Source organism: Carassius gibelio, chromosome A21, assembly GCF_023724105.1.
Source record: "Carassius gibelio isolate Cgi1373 ecotype wild population from Czech Republic chromosome A21, carGib1.2-hapl.c, whole genome shotgun sequence".
NCBI lineage: Eukaryota > Metazoa > Chordata > Actinopteri > Cypriniformes > Cyprinidae > Carassius > Carassius gibelio.
This window is the reverse complement of record NC_068391.1, coordinates 11,184,479-11,210,881: the sequence shown is the minus strand read 5'-3', so window position 1 is coordinate 11,210,881 and position 26,403 is coordinate 11,184,479. Positions and strand designations below refer to the sequence as shown.

At 37.4% G+C, this 26,403-nt stretch overlaps 1 protein-coding gene across 3 annotated transcripts in view; it reads left to right on the top strand.

Annotated features, from left to right (window-relative positions):
- The window catches only part of LOC127941759 (unconventional myosin-Vb), a 43,430-nt gene that overhangs the window by 7,733 nt on the left and 9,294 nt on the right, over nt 1-26,403 (top strand). For all 3 annotated transcript variants that reach the window (XM_052537140.1, XM_052537141.1, XM_052537139.1), the window contains exons 2-26: nt 9,863-9,973; nt 10,563-10,734; nt 11,557-11,701; nt 12,772-12,928; nt 13,806-13,949; nt 14,037-14,118; nt 14,364-14,471; nt 14,579-14,688; nt 14,804-15,069; nt 15,326-15,407; nt 16,095-16,235; nt 16,495-16,617; nt 16,994-17,077; nt 18,642-18,788; nt 18,916-19,013; nt 20,162-20,248; nt 20,467-20,578; nt 21,501-21,712; nt 21,803-21,959; nt 22,052-22,291; nt 22,379-22,615; nt 23,903-23,987; nt 25,379-25,524; nt 25,603-25,722; nt 25,805-25,939. In XM_052537140.1, coding sequence (XP_052393100.1) covers nt 9,863-9,973; nt 10,563-10,734; nt 11,557-11,701; nt 12,772-12,928; nt 13,806-13,949; nt 14,037-14,118; nt 14,364-14,471; nt 14,579-14,688; nt 14,804-15,069; nt 15,326-15,407; nt 16,095-16,235; nt 16,495-16,617; nt 16,994-17,077; nt 18,642-18,788; nt 18,916-19,013; nt 20,162-20,248; nt 20,467-20,578; nt 21,501-21,712; nt 21,803-21,959; nt 22,052-22,291; nt 22,379-22,615; nt 23,903-23,987; nt 25,379-25,524; nt 25,603-25,722; nt 25,805-25,939 — 3,501 coding nt within the window. The remainder of the gene's footprint in view (nt 1-9,862; nt 9,974-10,562; nt 10,735-11,556; nt 11,702-12,771; nt 12,929-13,805; nt 13,950-14,036; nt 14,119-14,363; nt 14,472-14,578; nt 14,689-14,803; nt 15,070-15,325; nt 15,408-16,094; nt 16,236-16,494; nt 16,618-16,993; nt 17,078-18,641; nt 18,789-18,915; nt 19,014-20,161; nt 20,249-20,466; nt 20,579-21,500; nt 21,713-21,802; nt 21,960-22,051; nt 22,292-22,378; nt 22,616-23,902; nt 23,988-25,378; nt 25,525-25,602; nt 25,723-25,804; nt 25,940-26,403) is intronic.

Genomic DNA, 26,403 nt, shown 5'->3' with positions numbered 1-26,403 from the left:
AATTCAGCTTTCCTCTGAGGATCCAGTATTTATTAATCCCAGTGAATAACAGAGTCCTTTATAGAAGCTTCACAGTCTAATAATTCTACATTTAAATATGTGGTCTGATAAGCTAATATTATTTAATTTGGATGAAATTATTTTGTGTAAGTACTTTTTTGTTTCTAAAGAAAACGTTCACAATCTGCATTCCCTCGATTTGACTTGACGGATTTGTTCAAGTGCATTGTTGAACATCATGTGTAAAGCATATATGCAAAGCATCTTACTTGGTGGTATGTGATGAGACAGCATTCATGTCATTAGGAGATCCAGTCTTTTTATGATGTCAGTTGTTATGATGTCATAATATGGGTTCAGGCAGCTATAAAGGGATGATGTAGCCACTACAAGCTGTCAAAACTTGATTCTTATCCTTAATCTTCCATAATCTGCCAATCATGCATTCTTTACCTTAAACTGAATCTTTCCACGTCCGTTTACAGAAACATTATATAGTCAGTACTGATTGTACACGGACACTATGGGTGTGTTTTGATGGGGTTTTCTTTGTCTCTGAGCGCTTTTTAAAATGGGACATGCTCAGCACTGGAGCACAAAGTGATATTAATTAGTGTTAATGTATTATTTGTGTATGAAAGGGGACCAGTGTTTCTCCCCAGGCCCTCTTGTTTCGTTGGGGTTCACCCCTCCTGTGTCTATAGCGTGGTTCATTATGTTGTCATTGTATTGGTAATGAGGCATTTGTCCATTCACTATGTTCATAAATCCAAAATTAGGCCTCAGTTTATATCATGGGATTGTATCACACATGTGCTGTTTAACACTAAACGTAATTATGAACATGACCGTATCAACTTCATCATCTGAAATCTCCACAAGAGTATTGATAAAATTGAAAAAAAATATATAGATATTTTCTGTATATAAACTGTAATTCCACATTCTGCCAAATATTGTCCCCCAAACATTGTATATTAAATAAAAAAAAAAAAATTTTTAATTAAAATGATAAAAAAAGATTTTTAATTAGCCTTAGTTAGTTTAGATATGCTTTATTAAATTTTCTGAGACCTGAACCAGAAATTGGATTTCTTTAAAACATCACATCTGTTTAAACAAATATGTTTGTTTTATTGCTGTATATTTTAATTATGTTAATTAACCCAAATACAGTGATGCTGATCTGAGAACACTACTGTAATGCTGTGCCCTATAATGGTTTAATGAGCTGCTACAAGTGATATTTTGTTAGTCATTACTGTACAGTACATACAACACCATAATTGTTGTTACTTCCTTGACAAAGTAGAAAAGCGCCCAGGCCTCCCGTCACGATCCTCCACTGAGGCTGTCGTAATAGACTCCCATGTTTTGTCATCGGAGAATGATTTACAAGCCAAATAAGTGGATGGTCTTGCGCAGCAGCATTTGCATGTGGCCTGCTCTACTGAAACACCTCTATATTAGGGCAACTGAGAAAATAATGAGGGCATAGCATCATATTTCAGTTAATAAATTTTGCTTTCTGTACACACGCCCATCTCTACTGTATGTACCTAAAGCATTCATAGTTCACCCAGAAATGAACTCATCATATTTTCCAAACCTGAATGACATTTAGTACATACTGTAAAACACAACACGTTTTACTGCACAGTATCCAAGTTGCTATTTTCCATAGAATGGAAGTGAATGTACTACAGCCATCAAAACAAGATTTCCAGTGAATAACGCACATTTCTGCCTATTTTTCACACAAAGCTATTCATTTAATATGTAGCACACAATATATTTTGTACTTATTGGAGCTTGGCAGCCTATAGTCACCATTTCATGTTAAGTTGTATTGAAGAAACCGCATTAAATGTCTTAAAACATCAACAAAACATCATAAAATGTTCTATGAGTTTAAATGATTTGAGGGAGAACTTTCATTTTATGTGAACTTTCCCTTTAAATATGTGAAGACTGTTAAATCCGGAGAGTTTCCCAAAAGAGTTTAATTTAGCCTGTAGCTCTAGTAATTGTCAGAAGTGATGCAGGTCTTCATGGAAATAAGGTACTTTTGCTCATCACACCTATTCCAGATTCCTTGTACTTGCATAGAGTTCCTGAAATGTTTGAGGTGTGTATGTGTTTTGAATATTCTCGTATGGGCGGGTTTCCTGGGTTTATCTATTGAATATGTTTTTCATATGACTGTTAAAACAGGTCAGTTTTGATCTTTATCAGTAATAACAGATTGCTTGGATAACAAACCAACAGCAGTTTTAAAGGGTTAGTTCACCCAAATAGCAAAATTATGTCCTTAATAACTTGCCCTCATGTTGTTCCAAACCAGTAAGACCTCCGTTTGTCTTCGGAACACAGTTTAAAATATTTTAGATTTAGTCCGAGAGCTCTCAGTCCCTCCATTGAAACTGTGTGTACAGTATACCGTCCATGTCCAGTTGTGAGAGAGAGTTCAAAACAAATCAGTTTGTGATATCCAATTCGCGAACGAATCATTCGATGTAACCGGATCTTTTTGAACCAGTTCACCAAATCGAACTGAATTGTTTTAAACGGTTCGCGTATCCAATGCGCATTAATCCACAAATTTCTTAAGCTGTTACCTTGTTTAATGTGTCTGACACTCCTTCAGAGTTCAAACAAACCAATATCCCGGAGTAATTCATGTACTCCGTAATTCATGTCTGAGTTCAAACAAACCAATATCCGCGAGTAATTAATTTACTCAAACAGTACACTGACTGAACTGCTGTGAAGAGAGAACTGAAGATGAACACCGAGCCGAGCCAGATAATTACTCGTTCACGAGTCAAGAACCGTTTGCATCGGTTTTCGGATCATCAGTAGTTCTTTCGAACAGTTCGATTCAATAAACTGGTTGAAGAAAACCGTTCACCAGTCCTTTTGCGCTCGACGTAATGGCATCATTGGTGATGATTCCCTTGATTCAAGCCTTCCGTTTACCAGTCATTGTGTCAGTTCTGGCTCGGCTCGGTGTTCATCTTCAGTTCTCTCTTCACAGCAGTTCAGTCAGTGTACTGTTTGAGTAAATTAATTACTCGCGGATATTGGTTTGTTTGAACTCCGAGGAAGTGTCAGCCACATTAAAACAGTTAACAGATTAAGTCACTTGTGGATTAATGCGTACTAGAGATGTGAACCGTTTAAAACGATTCAGTTCGATTTTGTGAACTGATTCAAAAAGATCTGGTTACATTGAATGATTTGTTTGCGAACCCGATATCACAAACTGCTTTGTTTTGAACTTTCACAACAGACACGGAAGAGAAGAAAATGCTGAATAAAGTCGTAGTTTTTGTTATTTTTGGGCCAAAATGTATTTTCAATGCTTCAAAAAATTCTAACTGACCCTCTGATGTCACATGGACTACTTTGATGATGTTTTTCTTACCTTTCTGGACATGGACAGTATACCGTACACACAGCTTCAATGGAGGGACTGAGAGCTCTCGGACTAAATCTAAAATATCTTAAACTGTGTTCCAAAGATAAACGGAGGTCTTACGGGTTTGGAACAACATGAGGGTAAGTTATACTAACCCTTTAAGTCATTATTCTGTGTGTCTTGCACAAAGGTTTAGTCAAAGGTAGTTTCCAGGCCACAGATCCAGTCCAGTTACGCAGCACAATCCTAAACAACAGGACATCCCTTTTTATTTAGGTCTAGTTTAGTTTTGTAAGGTTTTTATTACTACAAAGGCCACGAGACATGCACTTTAGCACCAAGGTGCTAAAGTTTGATAAGATTAAAAACCATATTTCAGAGTATTTATGCAACTGTTGTGCAAACTCGTTTGTGTGAGAGGGCACACATGAAATAAGCATTATGAGGCAGTGTAGCTAAACCAAACCTTGTCTTGACCTGCTGTGTTCTGACAGAAAATGAATTCTTTTTTTTTTCTTTTTTTTTTGGTAAATTTAAAAAAAAAACTCTGATCATCTCAAACTTTTGTTTTGTTTCATTTCATTCTATTTTTTTTTTTTTTTAAACTTACTGGCCCCAGACTTTTGAACAGAGTTTTTTGGTAAATGTTTGTTTAAAAGTTGTGCTTTGTTTCTCTTTTTTGAAAATAAATATAGATTGTTTAGAAATGATGTTTTGTGCATCATTCATACATTTAAGAAGTTGAATAAATCATCTTATACTCACAGCATTTACATATTTTTTTTATCTTTTAAGTTGCTCTATAAATTATAAAAATACCCTCTTCAACTGTCAAGCAATAGTGGGTAGCTAATTGTGACTTACTGGTTGCTAACATTGGACCCTTGAGGGAGAGCTTACTTATTTTCCACTTCATGAAAATTATGCAGTGCTCCGTTAAAAAGTTTAAAATGAGCCTTTGCTGTCAGCTTTCATATCATCAAGCTGCTTGCATCTCTTGAGCCATATTTTGTGCTGTAGCATCCTTAAAGGGGTCATATGACTTTGCTAAAAAGAACATTATTTTGTGTATTTGGTGTAATGCAACGTGTTTGCAGTAAAAAAAAAAAAAAAAAAAAAAAAATATATATATATATATATATTAGTGCTGTCAATCGATTAAAAAAAATTAACTAATTAATCGCACAATTTTTTAAAATTAATCGCGATTAATCGCGATTAATCGCAATTAAAAGACTGAAACTTTTTGGATATGTAAATGTAAAATGTAAATAATTAATGTAAACTCAAGACAAAGAAACTATTTAAATTCAAAATATGATTGTTTATTGGAATTTTTGTTTAACTTGTAACACAGATTTTCTCATGTAAACAACATACCTGCAATAAACCATCAATATCCTCCAAATTAACTGTTGGCTTGAAAGCCATATTTATTACAGAAATAAAAACACAGGCATGTAAGTACAATTTGAATTTCAAAACAATCAATGCCAATAAAAAACAAAAATGATTTCCATGTTGAATTCTAAGTGGACTGCAAAAAAATTCCAAAGTATAGTCATTGCCAGTGCTTTAAGTGGGCCAGTACGCACTAGTACTCAGTACCGCCACTTCCAAATATAGCTCTTGAGCGTACTGCCACCTCTCCGTGCGCCCAGAACGTGCTTGTAGCGTACCGGTTCGCTCATTTGGACATCTGTTTTAATAGAGGTTTTAATCTTTTACCTGCACTGCCGATTTTCACAGCGCCCTTCACAATGCAAGCTTCCTAATTCATCCCACCCAGAGCAGAAACTACATTACCCATTCACCCTTAAGTTACACAAGTGAATAGCGCATGTGTCGCTTTTCCCACTGTTAAGTGTCAACAACTCAACGTGGCCGGAGAAGGTGTGTGAAACTCGTTGTGAGTTATACTAAAGCAAAATCTTGAGTATTTATTGTCTGATAAACATTAAAAACTGTCCGCGGAGGTTGAGTCGTCCTGCAGCCCCCGCTCGCTGCTCATTGGCTGCAGCATCTTTTTTCTAAGTTCTAAAAAAATACCGTAGACGGCAAGGCACAAATTTAGATATTCAATTATCTAATTAATCTATAGCCTATGCACAAAGACAATATGATCTTTTTGTCCCCTTTTTGTTTTAAAGCTTGATGAAGAGAGAGAGCGCAAGTTGCTGCAGCTGCGAGGAGGACAGTGATGCACGCGTACAGGGGTGATTGACAGTTCGCGGCACTGTGTACAAAAAATACTCCGCTACACAATTATTTCATTATTTTCGTTTAAGCTCATTAACGTTAGCGTTACAGAAAGGTCTGATTTACGCACTGTTACAGTCATTGTTTTTTTTTTTTTTTAAACAATGACATTTGAGTTCATGATTCTAATGTTGCTGTTTCTTGTGGCAGACTGAATGAAGAGTAATGTTTCTTGTGGCAGATTGAAGAGTAATCCGGCAGAGTTTTATACTGAAACTTTCCGTCTAAAAGTCCTTCCTTGGTCTTATCCATATTTCTTTGCACGTTGAACACACATAGGCCACAACTGGAAATAAAAAAAACTGCAACCGCGTTAATTGCGTTATTTTTTTTTAACGCGTTAAATATTTCAAATTAATCGAATGCGTTAACGCGCTAATTTTGACAGCACTAATATATATATATTTTCCACATACTGCACCACTTGTTGTTCCTCTGTGCCCCACCTTTCTGAAACGTGTTGATTTTTATAAAGCTCATCGGTCTGAAAGGTGAGGTGTACACTGATTGGCCAGCTGTCCAGTGCGTTGTGATTGGCAGAATACCTCAAGCGTGTGACAGAAATGTTACGCTCCTTAACATACTGCGATGCCATCTCCCGGCGCACCGAGACAAAATTACATTGCGTCAAACTAGCGTTTGAATAATCATTGTTAAATTCAAAATGAAAACGTACTTACAGGCTGTGAATCAGGAGCGACACACTGTCCTTGCAAAGCTGGAATTTCCCCACTTTATAGAAACAACTTTTGTGCACAGCCGGCATTGTGGGCTACTCCCCAAGCTTGGTGCAGTGTTATGCAAATCCTCCCACACAGTGACATAGATGTGTGGTGGGGGGGCGTGTTAGAACGAGCCAGTTTTAGGGGTGTGTGGACGGGTCTTAACTTTTAGAAATAATATCTCTTTTGCTTCAGGGATCTTATCTATTCAAAAACCGCTTGTAACACTCTAAAGAGAAAGGACAAATTTGAATTGTATCGTATGACCCCTTTAACGCTACACTGAAAGATTACAGTATAAGAAGGTGACCCCTGCTGTTTGATCAAAACATTAAAATGTTTCTGCTGTGTCTTTGGTGTATCTCACTGTTCGCTCTTAGTTTTTCTTTTTATTTCTGCCTGAAGCTCAGCAAAGACTCCTAAAAGGGAGACAGTCTGTTCAGTTCATCCTGACATTTCGCTCATCTCAGTTAATGTACCCACCCATTGTGTCAGACCAGATCAGATGAGCACAAACTCTAAAGCTGGATACACATCATGCATTTTTTTTTGTCCTTTATTATTATTTTTTCAGATTGTATGATATGATCCCAGTGAGATATTCCATTACTTGTGTTTCAAATAAATTGGCACTCAATCAGGCTGCAGGTGTGACTTTAAAAATGTAGGCTTTGCTAGTTGCCATGTCTTTGTTAAACTCAGGTGTGATCACAAGTACACTGTTCAAGAATAACAAAATTCACCTTTGCCTGCATACAATGTTGACATTCATTTTAGACATTCAGGGATGCACGTGCTTAACTAACTCAATGTGAAGCTGTCACATGGACACTATCAGAGACAGCACACTTAAATTCAGCACCCGATTCATTCATATCTCCAAATTAGGGCTGGGCGATAAATCGATATTATTGATTAACCCTTTGGAGTCGATTATCGCTTATACGCGTTATGAGCAATTTTCTCCTGATAAACCCGAAAAGAACCTAAATTACACCTTTAGTTTTGATCATACAGATAAGATCAATACATCAATCGAATCTGTAAAGGGTCTACTTTTTTGTATACAGACATAATAACAACAAAACTTTGTGCATTTATAAAATAAAGATAACATAAAGTGATGTTGTCTACACTGGATGCTGCGGTATGCGACATGATCCTCATCAGTAAACTGATGGCTCGTTCTGTTAAACTGTACTGATACTATGTTCAGATTATTTGCAAATGTAGACTTTTAGCGCAGCCCTTTTTGTATTGCATTGCATATCAAGGATGACAGATTGATAAAAAGACATGCTATTTGTGACTAGATGTAACTTTTGATACTTTTTTGATGCAATAAAAGTGGCTCTCTGATTGACTGTGCCCTATCAGTGCGGCTCCCATGAAAAAAAAAATTATGAAGACGTATGACAGTCTTACAAACATTTACAAACTGAATCCAATATGATAAGAATGTTATGTTAGATTTTATGTTATGTAATGTTTTCACTGTTTACAATGGCTGCGCCTGCCAACTTGTCTTTTCGGCTTGTTGTTTCTGATTGAATACTGGTTTTAAGTAGCATGGGGGAAAAAAATATTTAAATTATCATATTTTTCGTGAATTATTATTTTTTTATAATAAAAATCTACAAATCATCTTGCAGTTTCTCTCACTCCGCCTCTAACAGGATTCAAAACACTGTTGTTAGCTGGGAAGGCTCTGAGAGATTTCTTTGGAAAAGACTGTGCAAAGTTCAATCTCTGAGTTTACAGGTGTAATAGGAAGGACTGAGGTGTCTTTTCCACAGTACTGTATGCAATTGACCCTTCACAAAAACCTGCCTCCCTTAGTTACTGTTGCTATGTCCGACAAGCCATGGCATTGTCATACTACACATCATGTTATCACACAGTGAAAAATACATTGTGGCCCAAAGAGAAAACTGAAAATGCGTTGACAGACAAGAAAGAGCAGATTACATGTGGTCTTAACTTTCAAAATTTGCCCTTTTTAAAGAAATGCAAACAATAAATACTATTTTGTGGTTCTTTCATGTAGAGTCTCAGTATAAGTGGCTCGTGAGCCGATCTTCCTTCCTCTTTACTACTAGTTATGGCATGAAATAAACATGAATGAACATCAGAAAGTATCTCTTTTCAACCACGGAAAGGCGGCGATACACACCATTTTCAAGTTCAAGTCCATAAAGCGATTCTTGTCTGGTTTGTTTGTCGGACAAAATGGCAGATTCGGCATTGTGATTGGTCGGATAGCCTGTCTCTCGATCATGACTTCCATTGAATGAAAAAAAAAAAAAAAACATGAAACATTCTTCAAAATATGTTCTTTTATGTTGCACAGAAGAAATGAAGTCATACAGGTTTGGAACGACACAAGGAAGACCGAATTTTCCTTTTTGGGTCAAATATCTCTTATATTATTCATCCTGGTTCCAACAGGATACCGAGGACTTTATAACAGTGTTTGACAAGTTGCTGCTTAATTTGAGAGAATGATTAAGTTAAGAATTTATTAAAGCTGAACTAAAGCCCCAACTGTGTCGGGGTGGATTTAGCGACTGAATGTGCTTCTAATAAACTTTGAGCAGCTTATACACACTGAGTTTTTTTTTTTTTGTGGTTTTTTTTGAAGGTCAAGAGCCGCGTTCTTTACACACGCCAACAGAAACTGACTCCTAACTGCCTTCAGGAGAAATAACAGCACTCTCTCATTATATACTCTAAGCCTTCAGCTTGCTTTCAGTTTATCACCAACACACAAACATTGCGACATTGAGCATCACTAGGAGCAGAAGACATTTAATATTAGTATAGTTTAATATTATTTGTCTTTTCTTTAATATCTTGGCTAAAGCTCAAGGCTAACAGGAAGAGAATCCATCTCCATTAGTCCTTTGCAGGGAACTGCAGACCTCTCTCTGTCTCATGATGGCCAACTAATTGTCCATCAGGCTACTAGTATATTAACTCCATGACTATGTGCTTGAATACCACTTGAATACAACCAGTAGTTTTTTATATTAGAGTGTATAATTTTTCAGGACAGGGAACCATAAACACATATGCATCTCATTTGAGTAATTTTCTTCTCTAAATAGCATTCAGTTGCATTTTATTTGAAGGATATAGCAAATTCTACAAACATGTTTTGCATTCAATCCTGCTGTGGTTCAATTACTCTCTTAACTCTACGGCCTGTAGTGCTTATCCTCCAGTTATATACAGAGTCTGCTGATAAATGCATTGCAGCTCTTCTGTATTCAGCTTTTTTCCTATTTTTTCTGTTCCTCACTGGGAAGATGGATGACCACTGGGGTCGTTGTCCTCTGACACAAAACTATATGTTCATATTACATTGATAGACACAGGTGTGTTGTTTTGATGTGATATGCGTTATGGTGGGATGTCAGTGGTTTCTTGTATTTAAAGCTGGTTTTCATCTGTGTTTCAGTACACCCGGGTTTGGATCCCGGACCCAGAAGAGGTCTGGAAGGCGGCTGAAATCATAAAGGATTATAAGGAGGGAGACACAGTGCTTCACCTCAAATTAGAAGATGAAACGGTAAGAGTTAACCCTTCACTTTATCTTTCACCAACATAAGTAGCATGAACTTTACAGATTGTTTTATTGGTAAATAAAGAAAGAAAGAAAATTAGAATCAAAACTATTTATATAAATAATTTTCAAACAATAAATATTGTAATGCTTATCGTAGTCTATTTTAAATATTTTTAGATAGATTTTCATACATTTAAATAGAAAGTCTGGGTCTGGAACAATGAAAAACGTTTTGTAAAAATCAGATTTCATCCAGTTCAGACTAGAAAACAACTACCGCAAAACTTTTCAGTGATTTTAAACAGGCTGAACAATAGTGGGTTTAAATTCTCAGTCCCTGAGAGAGGAGGTTGTTCACCATATTCTCGAAGTGTACTTTCAAAGACCTACGTTGGAGAAACCTGAATAAAGCGGTAGATGAAATAAAGATCAGCATGACTTATTGAAGCTCTTGTGAACACTCTCAGGCTGCCAGAAGATACTTTTTTGACTCTTGAAGCACATAGAGTTAATTGACATTGTGGTTTGAATCCAATCAATTTCTACTCTTCTGTTACTACAGTATTAATGGCATTACTTTTTCTATTCCTAGACATTAGAATATTCAATTGGTCCCAAAGACAATCCACTTCCATTTCTTCGGAATCCTGATATTCTGGTAGGAGAGAATGACCTCACAGCTCTCAGCTACCTCCACGAGCCTGCTGTGCTCCACAACCTCAAGGTCCGCTTCCTCGAGTCCAATCACATTTACACTTACTGCGGTAAGTCAGTGTGTGTGTGTCTTAAAGAGAAAGTCTCTGATATGTTGGCAAATATATTTGTCATTTATTTGTGTTTAAATGACCTGATATTTGTCCAGTAATTATCATCAATTGATAACTCACTTTACATGGCTGATTATTGGAATGTGCTTCATTTTTGGTAGCTCTAAAATCCAAAAGTGAGATAAACACTTTATTTTCAGGAATTGTAAGTAAATACATTTCAAGTTTTTACTTGTTTTGTTTTGACCTTGTTTGACAGACCCTTAGCGTGCACTTGTTAATAGGTTGTGGCATTTTAGGGTTGCATCTTATTTGAGGGGTTGATTGTTTCTACTGAGAAATTCTTCAGAAAAAAGACACATTATGTAATGTATGTTTGAATCCTAACACGGGATGACGTGACCTCTCAGGCAATCAGAAAGAGTGTATCTGTTGTTTTATATACACATGGTCACACAGTCTCATAGATATTACACGTCTAAAGACCGCCCGGTTGTTGTTTGTCTTGTTTTATTGTTGGGTCCGTTGGTTGTGCTTTGTAATTACTGAATGATTCCCATTATTGTCTCTGTCAGGTTACAACAATGCCCGTTTGCTCTTTACTGTTTACTTTCACAGACGTGTGTCTGTCTTGTGTTGTCTCTTTGAGAATGACTCATCATGCGTTCACATCATTCTGCTTCCTGTGACATCATTCCATGATTAGAGTCTCCTAATATTTAATTAACTCATTTATTTTATCTGTGTCATCAAGACTTTGTCTGAATTAATTTATGCAATAGGCTGTAGGTGTAAAGCCATTTAAATCTCTCTCCTTAGGGATTGTTCTGGTGGCCATCAACCCGTACGAGCAGCTTCATATCTATGGAGAAGAAGTCATCACTGCGTACAGCGGCCAGAACATGGGGGACATGGACCCGCATATATTTGCTGTAGCAGAGGAAGCGTACAAACAGATGGCCAGGTTTGTGATCATTTTTTTAATAGTAATAGTCTTACAATATTAAACATACCCCCTCTCTTCAAAACCACACCCTCACACTGAGCCGTTGGTTGCAATTCTCAGTCTCACCGCTAGATGCCGCTAATAATTACACAGTGCACCTTTGTCTGACAGCATACGTATATCAGAGACATCTATTTAACGTCTCCATGATGTTTTTTTTAGAGTGTTTGCTCATCTACAATAAGTCAGAATAGGACATTTCCTATTAGATGTTAAATAGACGTTTAGAAGATGTTTGTGATTTAGAATTTATGTAAAACGGATGTCTTAAAGACGTCTATCAGATGTTTGTACACGGCAGATGCTTTCCAGATTAAGCGATCTTTAACAGACATCTTGCAGACGTATGTATGCTATCAGAGTTTTGTTTGTGATAAAGAGCTCAGGCTTCAGATTAGTGATTTCCACTGGCTGTAAACAGGAAATGACATCATATTCTTTGAAAGCTGTGAGTGATCTGATCTGATCTGATCAGTTCAGTTTGACTCCGTAATGAGAAGAGTGGGCAGATAGTCCCAGCACACGCAGCATCATTCTTCAAATCTTTGTATTTACATGTGGGGTTTTTTGTCGCTTGAAACATAAGAGCCATTTGCACATCAGGTTTAAGATGGAGACATCATGACTTACACACACACACACACACAAATAATACATATAACAAATACAAATAACACATGAACACGTCAATTATATAAGAATGTGTCAAAGTGGCACTCCGCTTCATTTAGGTTTCCCCAGGTTTTTCTACTTGCTGTGTCCATTTTAATATAAATACATTTTCTCTAAATTATTCAGAATGATTTGATTATCACATTTTCCTGAGAATTTTGGACCTGCTTGTTGACTGTGTTTTATTAGAGGGTCATATTGTGTCATGCAGTATATATGTAACATGAATATGTTTGATGTGCCTCTCATTTCTGTAAACATTGGATTTACAATGGATTTCCTTTATCATGCATATCATCTCAGATATTCATAGGGCCGCTGTCTTCACACATGTAAACCTGAACTTTCATCTGCAGGGATGAAAAGAACCAGTCGATAATCGTGAGTGGCGAGTCTGGAGCCGGTAAAACGGTTTCCGCAAAGTACGCCATGCGCTTCTTCGCCACAGTGGGAGGTTCAGCAAATGACACCAGCATTGAAGAGAAAGTACTGGCCTCCAGCCCCATCATGGAGGTATGTTATGACATAGGACCACTGATCTATATATAACTGCATCGCTCATCGCGTTCTAAACTGCCAACAGACAGTGAAGCCACCGGAAGTGTTCGATCCGCCATTTTACTAATCCCTACCAGCAGAGAGCACCATTGAGACACATTCAACTGACTTGTTAGGTGATGTTTTCTCATTAAAATAATACAATTTCCTATTAATTCAATAGAACGTTTACGCACACTAGGGATTACCAATATGGCGGCGCGGCGGCTTCACTTTCATGGCGTCATGAGCAATCCAGTTCTGTATTATAAGATCAGTGCATAGGACTCATTACCAAAATGATTTGTATTTAATCTAATAAACGTGTACCACCAAGTGCTTCCATCATGTGTGCAGCAGCTGTAAAGGTGTCCTCACTTCACTCATCACTCCATCTCATAGCAACATTGTCACACTTGAGCTCCGAAATTAAACTCAAGAATCAGCAGGCCTGTTTGAACAGATAAGAGCGAAGCGGAAAGATAATCTGAGTGCCAACAGTCAGTTTAGAGATATCATTACTGCAGAAATGAGCATCGGTAATAGAAGGGCCTCTTAGGATCCGAACCTAGAGATAAACCAACCTAATACTACAGCTGACTCATAAACACCCCAGCTCCGACAAACAATTAATCCATATCACGATAATAACTCAACCTACATGATGCTGCAAACAGGATTTAAGGGTTAAGCCTTCTCCATCGTTTTGCAACCTCTGTTGTGAAGTTCTGTCTCCACGCTTTTTATGTTCTATTATGCAGTAATCATAGTAATTTGATGACCTCTTTTTTCATATTAAACCAAGCAAAGAGTGACTCAACTGTAATTAACTCTCTTTTTTCTATCTGTGCAGGCCATTGGAAATGCAAAAACCACCCGCAATGACAACAGCAGCCGCTTCGGGAAATACATCCAGATCGGCTTCGATAGGAGATATCACATCATTGGTGCCAACATGCGAACATATCTGCTTGAGAAGTCCAGAGTGGTATTTCAGGTCCGTCTCACGCAGGAAGGACAGTTTAAGATTGTTTTGCAGCCCCTTGTGCTTTTCCATGTTCTGAACAACACTTTATTTTTACAGGCTGAGGACGAGAGGAACTATCACATCTTCTACCAGCTCTGTGCTTCATCCTCTCTGTCAGAGTTTAAAGATCTTTCCTTGAGTAAGTGGCCAAATGAAGTGTTTTTATTTACCATTGACTGTGGTTGGGCAGTAGTATGATGGTATATACTGTCAGAAATGTAGAGGAAAAAAACGTTTTAGGAGAAACTGATGCTTTTTGTTCAGGATTCTTTGTACAGACGACAAACTTTCAAATGGCAATGTACTTGATTTTGATCATAATGCTACTACTGACCATCTTTAAGTCTTATTCATTCAAATTGTCCACTCACCTTCTTATTTTAGCCAGCGCAGAAGACTTTACCTTCACGTCTCTTGGTGAGAACATTTTTATTGACGGAGTGAATGACGCTGAGGACCTTGTGAAGACAAGACAGGCTCTTTCAATGCTTGGTGAGAACTACGGCAGTAAACATGTCTTTAACCAAGGCTTTGCAACAAGACATACCAAGTAGCAGTCATATTTAATATTTATCATGGTGATACTGTGTGTTGTGCAGGTGTGAAAGAGATCCATCAAATGAGCATCTTTAAGATAATTGCCTCCATCTTGCACCTGGGGAATGTGGAGATTGTGTCGGAGAGAGATGGAGAATCCTGCCATATCAATGTAAGTGCACAGCAAATAGTGTGTCTTTCTGTATGTTATTTATTTGAGCACATTAGCTGACTGCTGGCTATCCTGCACTTGTCTAAACCATTGCAATCTCTTTTTGCACCTGCAGAGGGACGACACTTATTTGCGTCATTTCTGTCGGCTGCTGGGTATAGAGCAGGAGCAGATGGAGCACTGGCTGTGCCGCCGGAAGCTGGTGACCACTTCCGAGACCTACGTGAAGAACATGTCGCATGCCCAGGCGGTCAATGCCCGAGACGCCCTGGCCAAACACATTTACGCCCATCTCTTTGACTGGATCGTAGAGCACATCAATAAAGCCTTGCACACCTCCACCAAACAGCACTCCTTCATCGGTGTGCTGGATATCTACGGGTAATGCTTGTGATTATAAGAGGGCATGCAAGTAAAGATTTAGAAACTTTGAAGCCTCATTGAGTTTTTAGAGTCAGCAGTTGCCTGTAAGCATTTCTGTCCATGGGACTAATTACTTCCTCGAAGAGGGGAATTTATTGATCAGCATTACAGTAAAGAAGCAGAGAATTGCCATGCTTAAGGATGCAGAGAGAAGTGTTGAGTTTGTTTTAAGGGAAATCTTAATGATTTTGTTAACGTGGTGTCCTCCCAACAGATTCGAAACGTTCGAGATAAACAGCTTTGAGCAGTTCTGTATTAACTACGCCAATGAGAAACTACAGCAACAGTTCAACTCGGTCAGTAATGAATTATCAGTACATCCAAATATTTAGTGTCTTTGGGGTTACTCATACAGTATTTTATATATATATATCACTCATACAGTATTATATATATATATATATATATATATATATATATATATATACAGTATTATAATATGTATAATATGTATCTTAAATGTATGAATATATTGGATAGAATTATATTCTATCCAATATAGAGTTATATTCTAAATTTAAGGTTAAAAAAAAAACATATTTTTAAAATATGAAACTATCTTTGTGCAGTGCCCATCTACAATAAAAAACCTGGACATTTCTTAAAGGATAATTCACAATGAATTACACAGGAATATTGTTTAAATTGATAATCAGTTTTTTTTTTTTTTTCAAAGGCTTTCAGTACTACTTTCTATCCTATTAGTCTTTTATATTATTAGTTTAAATAACTAAGGCCAGTTGCGTAATGACATCATCTTCCAGGATATTTTAGCATTTAGAATTGCATTTACATTTCAGAATTACATTTCTGAAATATATAGCTCATATAGTATATAAATGAATTCATTTTTAAAAAGTTAGAAAATGTTCTGCACGACAGAATGACCTGCGTGATGGTGTCATGACTCTTGGCTGGATTAAGTTTCAAATGTAATGTATTTGTTGCATTTACCTAATGCATACACATCATATACCCCTCAGCATGTGTTTAAACTGGAGCAAGAAGAGTATATGAAGGAGCAGATCCCCTGGACGCTTATAGATTTCTATGATAACCAGCCGTGCATCGACCTCATTGAAGCCAAGCTTGGTATTCTGGATCTTCTTGATGAAGAGTGTAAGGTGAGTCTCAAGCAGAGAGAAAACAGCTGTTGTACAGTAAGTGCGATAAAGAGAATTGGAGAGGGATGCTGTCTAAACAGGTCTCCGAACAGAGTGTCTCGTTTAGTTTTAAACACCGCTGCCTCTTTGAAGTTTTTGAGTATAAATCAGAGCAGCTTCAAAAGGGTGATCATATGGTATTTTCGCTGCAGGTAACCCAAATTATGTTTTTTAGTTTCCTTCCAGTTCAAAGTATTTTTTTCTTTACTACATCTGACAGGTGCCTAAAGGAACGGATCAAAACTGGGCGCAGAAGCTGTACAGCAAGCATTCAAACAGTGGGCATTTCGAAAAGCCCAGGATGTCCAACAAGTCATTCATTGTGGTACACTTTGCAGATAAGGTGGGTTCAGTTTATATTAAGTGCACTATAGGGCTCAGGATGCTGCTGGGATATCATGATATCACCAAAGCATCATCCTTAACTTCCTGAAACTCTTTTACAAATAGATAAGGCTTTTTACACTCTAAGCTCTCAACTATTTTTAGCCTTTCGACAGATTTTGTTTGCCTGGACTGAACTTGACATGACGTAAATGCGTTTTGTAACCCAACCGAAACCCAACTTGTGTGAAATTGTGTTACACAACACAATGATTTGGTTAATAATGCATCATGAATGCAACAAAAATATGGGGGACAAAAATGATGTAGCATGTTATTTTCAGTGTGGTACTGATGTGTGAGTAACACTTGTGACATTATGTCCCCCCTGACAGGTTGAATACCAGTCTGATGGTTTCCTGGAGAAGAACAGAGACACTGTTTATGAGGAGCAGATAAACATCCTCAAGGCCAGTCAGGTGAGCACTGGGTATTTTTGGGAAGTGTAAAATGTTATGTTTAAAAAAATGATAATAATTCCATCCCCGTCCAGCGTGAGCCTCTGTTTATACTTCATGCTTCCTCATGTCTGCTGATGGGAATCACTCTTTAGCTCATGTTTTGCTCTCTGGTCTGTTAAAGCAGTTAATTGTCTGAGGAAAGTTCTCAGACAAACAGAGGCCCGTCCTTGTCCACAACTAGCACTGAATCACATGAACAGCCGGATCCATCTTAACCAAGATTTAATAGTATATCCATTGTCTTTGTCAATACTGGTCTCTCTCGTAGTGTTTTGTCCTGAGGTTTCTTAGCAACAGAATACACTGGAATCTGAGCTGGAAGTTCATTTGCAGACAGCAGCACGTCAGCGTCTACAAGTGAAAGACCTTCTCTGCAGGGCAGTGTTGAAATGCTTTAATATTTAAAGCATATATGTCCTTATAGGAATGGTTTGGCCAAAAATGTACTCACCGTAAGGCCATCAAAGATGTAGATGAGTTTGTTTCTACATCAAAATAGCTTTGGAGAAATGTAACACTACATCGCTTGCTCACCAATGGATTCTCTGCAGTAAATGGGTGCCGTCAGAATAAGAGTTCAAAAAGCTGATAACAGCATCATGATAATCCACAAGTAATCCACACGACTCCAGTCCATCAATTGATATCTAGTGAAGTGAAAAGCTGTGTGTTTGTAAGAAACAAATCCATCATTAAGATGTTTTAACTTTAACTAGTTTCCGGGACAAAATAACAGTCCATTGATCAAAATTTTGCTTCCTCCAGTCAAAAAATAAATAAAAAAAATCCAGCCCCTGTTGTCCTTTCACATCAAAATCTGTCTAGATTTTTGAAGTAATGCTAAATGTCTCAAATCTGATCTGGTTAAAAAACTAACTCTAATTAAATTTTTTATTTTGAATTAAATTAGGGTAAGTAAATGTTGTCATTTTGGGGTGATCTATTCATTTAAAAGTATAAATGATTTTATTTATTTATTTATGAAATGAATTGAATTTTTAGCTTAAACATAATTTCACAGTATTTTTATACAACCTTGTACAACTCTGGATACCATTGCTGTCCGCACCTTTAATTTGTATTTAGTCTCTGGTCCAGCGTCTCTGTCTCTTACAGTGACTGCAGTTAAATGATCTGTATTCTGTATACTGTCTTCGAGTCCTGAATCTTGGCAGGATCATGGTATTAAGGATGCATTAAAACACACTGTGTACCTGCCTTGCGGTGGATGCTTAGGGAGTGGATTTCAAAGGGATTCCAAGTGTACTTTGAAGTGCTGCTGGAGCTGAATACAAATTTTATGCAAATTTTAGTCTAGCTGGAATAATAATAAAAAAACATCTGGGGTTCTCATGTCTGTTATGTAAGATGTGATTTATCTGTGATATTACTGGATAGCTTAAAGCATTCAAAATTTCTTCATGTGACACTTATCAAATGTATTCTTGTGTCTTTACCAAAATGTTCTTTCTTTCCTGAAAGTCTGTTGTGTTTTGGTGTGTGTGTCTTTTGTTTTGTACAGTTCCAGCTGGTTGCAGATCTCTTCCAGGATGGTAAAGACTCTGGTCCTCCCTCAGCCACCAGCAAGAGCTCCAAGATCAACGTCCGGGCTGCCAAACCAGCTCCAAAAGGCCACAACCGTGAGCACAGAAAAAGTGTGGGCACCCAGGTGAGGCCTAGTGTCAGAGGCCAGATTTAGGTCCATATTTGTGCTTGACAGTAGATCAACTGACGATCAACTGATTATGAAGATGAGGTGCTTAACATAATGATGAAATAAAAACTTTCTTTCACAGTTCAGGAACTCTCTACATCTTCTGATGGAAACGCTGAATGCTACCACCCCTCATTATGTGCGCTGCATTAAACCCAATGATAATAAGGAATCCTTTGTGTAAGTTTTATTCATCCATTTGTACTTCGTTTATCTTGTCTATAAATAGAGAGGTATAGCTAATTAATTTAAGCTGCCAGAGAACGCTAGAGTCATGCTGGTACAGAGACGTTTGATCGACCTCAACTGCACCCTAACAATCAAAGCTTATCTGAGAATTACTGTAGCCGATTCGGTTAGATAAAATATAATTAAACTTGGTTTTCTCACATGAAAATCAGTTGAAGTGGTCCCCATCTTCAAAGTACTTGCCGAGTCAACACTTTTGTTCATTCTTTTCCCATCAAATGTTTGAGGTGAATGAAAACCTGACACAACATTGACTGATCTGTGCCAAATACTATAATATAAAGAAATTCTTAGGTCGCCGGGGTTTATTTGTAGCAATAGCCAAAAAAAAAACATTGTATGGGTCAACGTTATTATTTTTTTATTTTATGCCAAAAATCATTAGGATATTAGGTAAAATTCATGTTCCTTGAATATATTTTTTCAATTTCCTACATTAAATATATTAAAACATAATATTTTATTAGTAATATGCATTGCTAAGAATTCATTTGGACAACTTTAAAAGTGATTTTCTTAGTATTTTGATTTTTTTTGCACCGTCAGATTCCAGATTTTCAAATAGTTGTATCTTGGCCAAATATTATCCTATTCTAACAATTTAAAAAAATAGACACTTAAGACTGGTTTTGTGGCCCAGGGTCACATATGGTACTTGTCAGCTTTGTAATGTGTTACACTATATTCATCCTCAAACAGTCATGTTTAATGTATATTTGCTTATTTTTCTCGTAAACTTCACAATTCTGAGAAAGGGTCTCGTTTTGCTCTGTTTGTATCCTCTGCAAATTCTGAGCAATTCTGCTAAATTGAGAGGGATTTGTCAGTCACATGCTCTTAAGGTTGTGAACACACAGTCACAGAGCTCTGAGTCAGATAGCCTCCAGTCTCCCAATGCCTCTCTCACGGGAGATGTGCTCTATGCTCAAAAGAAGGGTCAGGTAGGTCTAGATAACAACCCCAATCTTTTGTGGTGAGACATGCTCACTTTTGTACCCAGAAAAAAAATGTCAATATCAGATGTTATGTTGGTTTTTGTAAAGATTCCTCACTCCTTGACTGACTCTTGCGTTCTGTAGGTTCGATTCTAGAAGAGCTGTTCAGCAACTGCGAGCATGTGGAGTCCTCGAGACTATCCGCATCAGTGCTGCTGGGTATCCCTCCAGGTAACCGTCTGCAGCTTCTTTTATAGGGCTTCAAAACAAGGGGGCTCTTGTCTTATGCTTTCAAGCAAGACATTAGTAAAGAGTTTGGGTGCTTCCTCATATATACATGCATAACCTTGACATTGGAAATTATGTAAACATTGAAATCAAACCACAAGTACAAGATTATGCAACATGTGTTTTTTCATTTCCTCATCACATTTGATGTCATTTCTTAGGTGGACCTATCCAGATTTCTTCAGCAGATATCGAGTGCTCATGACAAAGAAGAACATGACCATTGCAGATAAGAAGCAAGTTTGTAAGAACCTGCTGGAGACCTTAATCAAGGTAAGATTACGTGGCTAGAAATAGCTCATATGTAAGTTTTTATGTGTAGCACTCACTCTCATCCTGGTATTGTGGTAATACCATGTTTGTCTGGACATTTACCACAGTATTTTTGAAGTACCTTGTACATTTATTACCATGGTATTGCAGTGGATTAAAAAAAAACATAAAATCAAACTGTCTTCCTATATTAAAAATGAAAATATTTTGTAAATATTTTTTTTTAATTAATACGTATTATTTAGCAAGTATGACTTCAATTGATCAAAAGTAAATAACATAATATTATATATTTCTGTTTCAAAGAAATTGTGTTCTTTTCAACTTTCTATTCTATTTTATTTCCATCAAAAAATCCTGAAAAATTATCACGTTTACCACAAATATGTTAAGCAGCACAACTGTTCTTCAACATGGATAAGAAGAAATGTTTCTTGAGCACCGGGTCGGCACATGAGAATGATTTCTGAAGGATCCTTTGACAATGAAGACTAGAGTAATGATGCTGAATAGTTAGCCGACTTTGCCATCATAAAAATAAATTAAAAGATTAAAATACCCATATAAATAAAAAATTGTAAAGTTATTTTATGTTGTTATATATTACTGTTTACTTTATTTCTCACCAAATAAATGCAGCCTTGGTGATCATGTTTTCCAAAAACATAAAAAGTTAAAAACTTGCTGACCCAAGAGTTAAGTAGTACATTTATCTCAATAAACCCAGTTTTTTTTTTTTTTTTATAGCTTGCCATTTTTTTACTTATTGCTTTTCCAAAATAGCATTTGGTTCTCTTGGGCAGTGCTCAGGGCTTAACAATTCCTTCTTCAACATTATTATTTTTTTTATTATTGTTTATTCAAGGATATTTGTCACGAATAAACCTGTTAAATGTGACTCTTATCTTAATTTCTCCTTCAGGATCCAGATAAGTTCCAGTTTGGAAAGACAAAGATTTTCTTCAGGGCAGGTCAGGTGGCCTATCTGGAGAAGCTCCGAGCTGATAAGTTCCGCTTCGCCTGCATCAAGATCCAGAAGACCGTGCGAGGATGGCTACAGAGAATTCGCTACCGCAAGATCCGCAAGTCTGCTATCCTTCTGCAGAGATATGGCCGGGGTTACTTGGCTCGCAGGTGAATGTTTGATTAGAAGGCTCTTAGATTGAACTTCACTGGCATGTTTGTGGCTCCACTTACAGCCTTTGTTCTCTCGTTCTCTCTCAGATATGCAGAGATGCTTCGTCTGACCCGAGCTACACTTATTTGTCAGAAGCAGTACCGGATGAAACGAGTTCGACAGGAGTATCTGAGGACCCGTCGGGCTGTGATAACCATTCAAGCATTCGCCAGGGGCATGTTCGTACGCAGGTTATATCAGGAGGTATCTTTCTGTCGCTTTATCTTTTTGTTTCACTCTCGTCAAGCCATGTTTCTTTAAAGCACAGTATTAAGCAGCATTTTCTGTCTTTTCAGTTCTTGCTCCATCACAAAGCCATGATCATACAGAAAACGGTCCGTGGTTGGCTCGTGAGAAAGAAATATCTCCATGCCCGAAATGCTGCCATTGTCATCCAGTGTTTCTACCGCCGCGTCCGTGCCAAGCGCCAGCTCAAACAGCTCAAGATAGAGGCCCGTTCGGCCGAACACTTTAAAAACCTCAATGTCGGGATGGAGAACAAGATCGTGCAGCTCCAGAAGAAGATGGATAACAAGGTACCGGAAGATAATATAATGCATAAATGATTGAAGAATCACCAAAAACAACGGACGGTGTTGAGTAGTTATCTCTTTTCTTTACAGTCAAAAGAGTATAAAACTCAGAACGAGCAGCTGATCGTTACTAACACTGCTCTGGGATCAGAGGTCACCAAGCTCCAGAAAGAACTGGAGACTCTTCGCACTCGGCAGACTGCTGGCACTCAGGTGACATCACTGCAGGAAGAGCTTGAGAAGTTGAGGGTGGAGCTTCAGGAAGCCCACGCCCAGAAGAAGCAGATAGAGGAGGAGTTTAGCAACGAGAAACAAGGACTCGAACAGGTGAGAAAGGATGCTCAGATAGAACTAGTTCATGTTGTTTGTCCCAAGATTTGTTTTCTTATTTCTGCATCATTGAAGTTGTCTGAGGTTAAATAGTTGAATGTTACAAAAACAGATCAATGCATTTAGCTTTTCACTTTCTGCAGAAACAATTACACTTTAGCTCTCATAACAGAGCGGCTGTTATGTAACTTATGTCTGTCATGCACAAGCAAAGTAAAAAATGCATGGAAATTGTTTAAGAGGATTGACCAGCTCACAAAAGGTCTTTTGAATTGGAATAATCAGCTAGTTTGTCTTTAATGTGATCCTCTCCCTCATGTTTTGATTGTAGGAGTTAAAAATAATAAATATAAATTATAGTAATGACTTAAAATATATACGCTGCACTCAAGTAGTTTGTTTAATCTGTTATTTTCTTTTTTTTTGTAATAGAAACATAATAAATATGTTTCTATATACATACACTACCATTTAAAGTTTGCGATCGTAAGTTTTTTATGTTTTTGAAAGTCTCTTGTGTTTATACTACAGTTAAAAGAGTAACATTGTGTACTATTATTACAATAAAAAAAATAATGTTTTCTATTTGAATAAGTTTTAGAATGTTATTTATTTCTTTGTTGGCAAAGCCAAATTTTTGGTAGCCATTAATCCAGTCCTCAGTGTCACATGATCTTTCAGAAATGATTCTATAATGCTGATTTGATACTCAAGAAACATCTTATTATTATCAGTGTTGAAAAGAGTTGTGCTGCTTAATATTTAAAAAGCCTTTATACATATAAATGCAATTTAATGCATTCTTTAGTATTAGTATTAATTTATTTTAAAATAATCTAATTGATCCCAAACTTTTGAGCGGAAAGGTATATAATCACAAAAAGGGACTAGGGATGTCCCAACCCGATCTCAAGGATTGTGATCGGGAGCCAAAAAAGCAACTTTTTTAACTGAATGGTATCTGCTCTCCTCAGCCCGATCTTTATTTTACGCCAGATGTCATGTTGTGCCCAATTTCGACCTCCTGCCAAATTATTACCCACACCTTTGTTCAAATCACTACCTGATTGGCTAATTCTAACCCCTCCCCGACACTTGCTCTTAAACCTACCAATACTGGAGCGGTTCTGGAGGGGTTCTTACAATATTCTGCTTATTGTACATATTAAAATAAAGAAGTTTCTATCAGTAGTCCCATTTTCATAAATATGACATGCACGCAGTGTGGGCATATAAACATTTAAAGAGACGAACGTGTGGCGTGACTTTCCCTTCTTTTTGTAGAGGGTGGAGGAGCTGGAGAAAGAGAACACGCTCTTGAAGAAGGAGAAAGAAGAGATGAACCGCAGACTCCAGAACCCCTCTCAGGGTGAGTTTCATGCTTCAGAGTCACATGCACACTCGGAACATTTGGAGGAAGGAGTATGGGGAGCGAAAGGATGTGTGGCTTGCCTGGAGGGCTGGGCTGGTTTTGTTTGACGCACAAGAGGGTCTGTGTGCAGAAGTGGGATGAGGGAGACAGAAACTGCATTGGATTTCAGTGGAGGAACGTGAAACTGCTTCTTTACCTGCACAACTAAAAGCTGACCATTGTATCAAGCTGGTCACGTGCGAGAATGCTATTTGAAACCCGAGGTTTGGTCTCAATCTGCTTTCTATTCGTTAAATGTCGCCTTAACGAGTTTGTTCTGTGTTTATTTTCCTCGGTGCTGTTCTGCTGTCGAGGCTGTTTAAGTTGTTCAAAATGCTAATCAAAGGACTGTTATGAATGTAGGGATCGTTTTGACAACTTTCGTCAATTTTTGTTAACGGTGTCTTTGGTAGGAAACAAAATCTGTTTTTTTTATCTGGTCTTTACTTGGGCCAGTCTAAACAGTCTATTATTTTACTAAGGGTAAAGGTGACCCTTTTCATTTGCTGACCACAAAAAAAACCTTTTGTCCATACAGTGTAAGTCTATGGAGTCCAGTCAGTGTTGTCTGGGACCCCATTGATTTTGTATTGTATTGACAAAAACAGTTCTTCAGAATACCGTCTTTCGTGTTTTACAAAATAAAATAAGTCACACAGGTTTGAAATGACATGAGGGTGAGTAAATGGTGACTGGATTTCGGGGTGAACCATCCCTTTAAAGAAAAGTCTTGTGCAATTCATGTGAATAGGACAGTTAATGCTAGAGGCACAACCAAGCTTTCATGTGGTATTGATAAATCAGATCAATCTCACGATAACCAACATGAAATACCCCTTTGTTTTGTAATTTCTGTAACAGTTAAATAAAACAACAATATATTGGAGGATCATTTACAAAAAAATTAAATACAGAATACGCCTTGCGATGGCGGACCATATTTTTCTAGTATGTCTGTAACGGAGCTTCACTCATTCTTAAAGTCAGTGTTTCAAAATAAAAGGGTCAAAGGAAACTTGTCAAAGGTTTATAATAGTGATGAACAGTGGTGTTTCGATTATAATATGCATTGTGAATGCAGAGTGCAAGAGAAGGTGCTTAGTTTATTTCTGTTAAGATTACAGAATCAAGAACATATTGTAACCTACACATAGTTGCTCAAATGTCTTCCAAAAGAATGGTAAAGATCTTTTATTGATCAATAAAATATCATTCAAGCCGAAGTTCAATAAAAGATTGTTAAAGTGTTATCATTATCTTGTGAAAGTTGATGTAAGTGAATGGGAGCAGCGTGTCATCTGGCTCATTGCTGTACTCCTGTGTGTGAATGCCTTTGTTTTGTCTCTCAGGTCAGGGCGGCGATGTGCCTCAGAAAGAGATCCGTCTGCAGGTTGAACTGGATGAGGAGAGGCAACGATATCAGAACCTGGTGAAAGAATATTCCAGACTGGAGCAGAGATACGAAAATCTGCAGGAAGACTTGTCCTCCATGAAGGTAATGCTTTGACAATAAGTCTGAAATTCTGGATTTATTTTTTGGTTTTTAACATCTTTATGGTTTTCCACATTCTAGTTCCATCCTGGCCACCGAAGGCACCCCTCTAACCAGAGCAGTCTGGGCTCGGACTCCAACTACACCTCCATCAGTATGTCAGAGGTGGGAGACACTGATGACACCATCCAGCTGGTGGAGGTAAAGTTGTTTTATTGAATCTGCCAACAAACACCAGCAGTCACTTCAGAAAGAGCATTAATGTGGTTATGTCTCCCTGCAGGAGATGGGCATAGAGAAGGCTGCCATGGACCTCAGCGTTTTCATGAAGTTACAGAAGCGTGTACGAGAGCTGGAGCAGGAAAGAAAGAGGCTGCAGACCAATCTAGAGAAAGTAGAGGAACTGAGCAAACGCAAGGCATGGTTATTTCTTATGTCTTCTCTGCTTTTTATACAGCACATTGCTCACAGTTGCCACAAAATACAAGAAAACAAAAAATAGAAATTACATTTTTAACACTTTAAAAAAAAAAAAAATTAAATACAAAGCAATTACTCTCTTTATTACCAATATATTTTAAGACATTTAAAAATTCACAGTCTCAAGCTGTGACTTAAGATAAAGTCTGCTGGCCTTAACGTATATCAACACAGGAAAGAAAACTAACTGTCTAATCATTTGACAGAGTGAATGTATGGGTTAATTAAAAAAAATCTTAAATCAAGATTTGCTAATTGTTATGTGTTTATAATTTTCTTTTTATGCTTTCATGACGTTTGTAGAAACACAAGTTAATCTAATTGACTGCTAAAGATTTCCCACTTTTTGGCCTAAGGTTACAAAATAGCTGGCCGGTCATAAACACCAGTTATCTTTTCTGA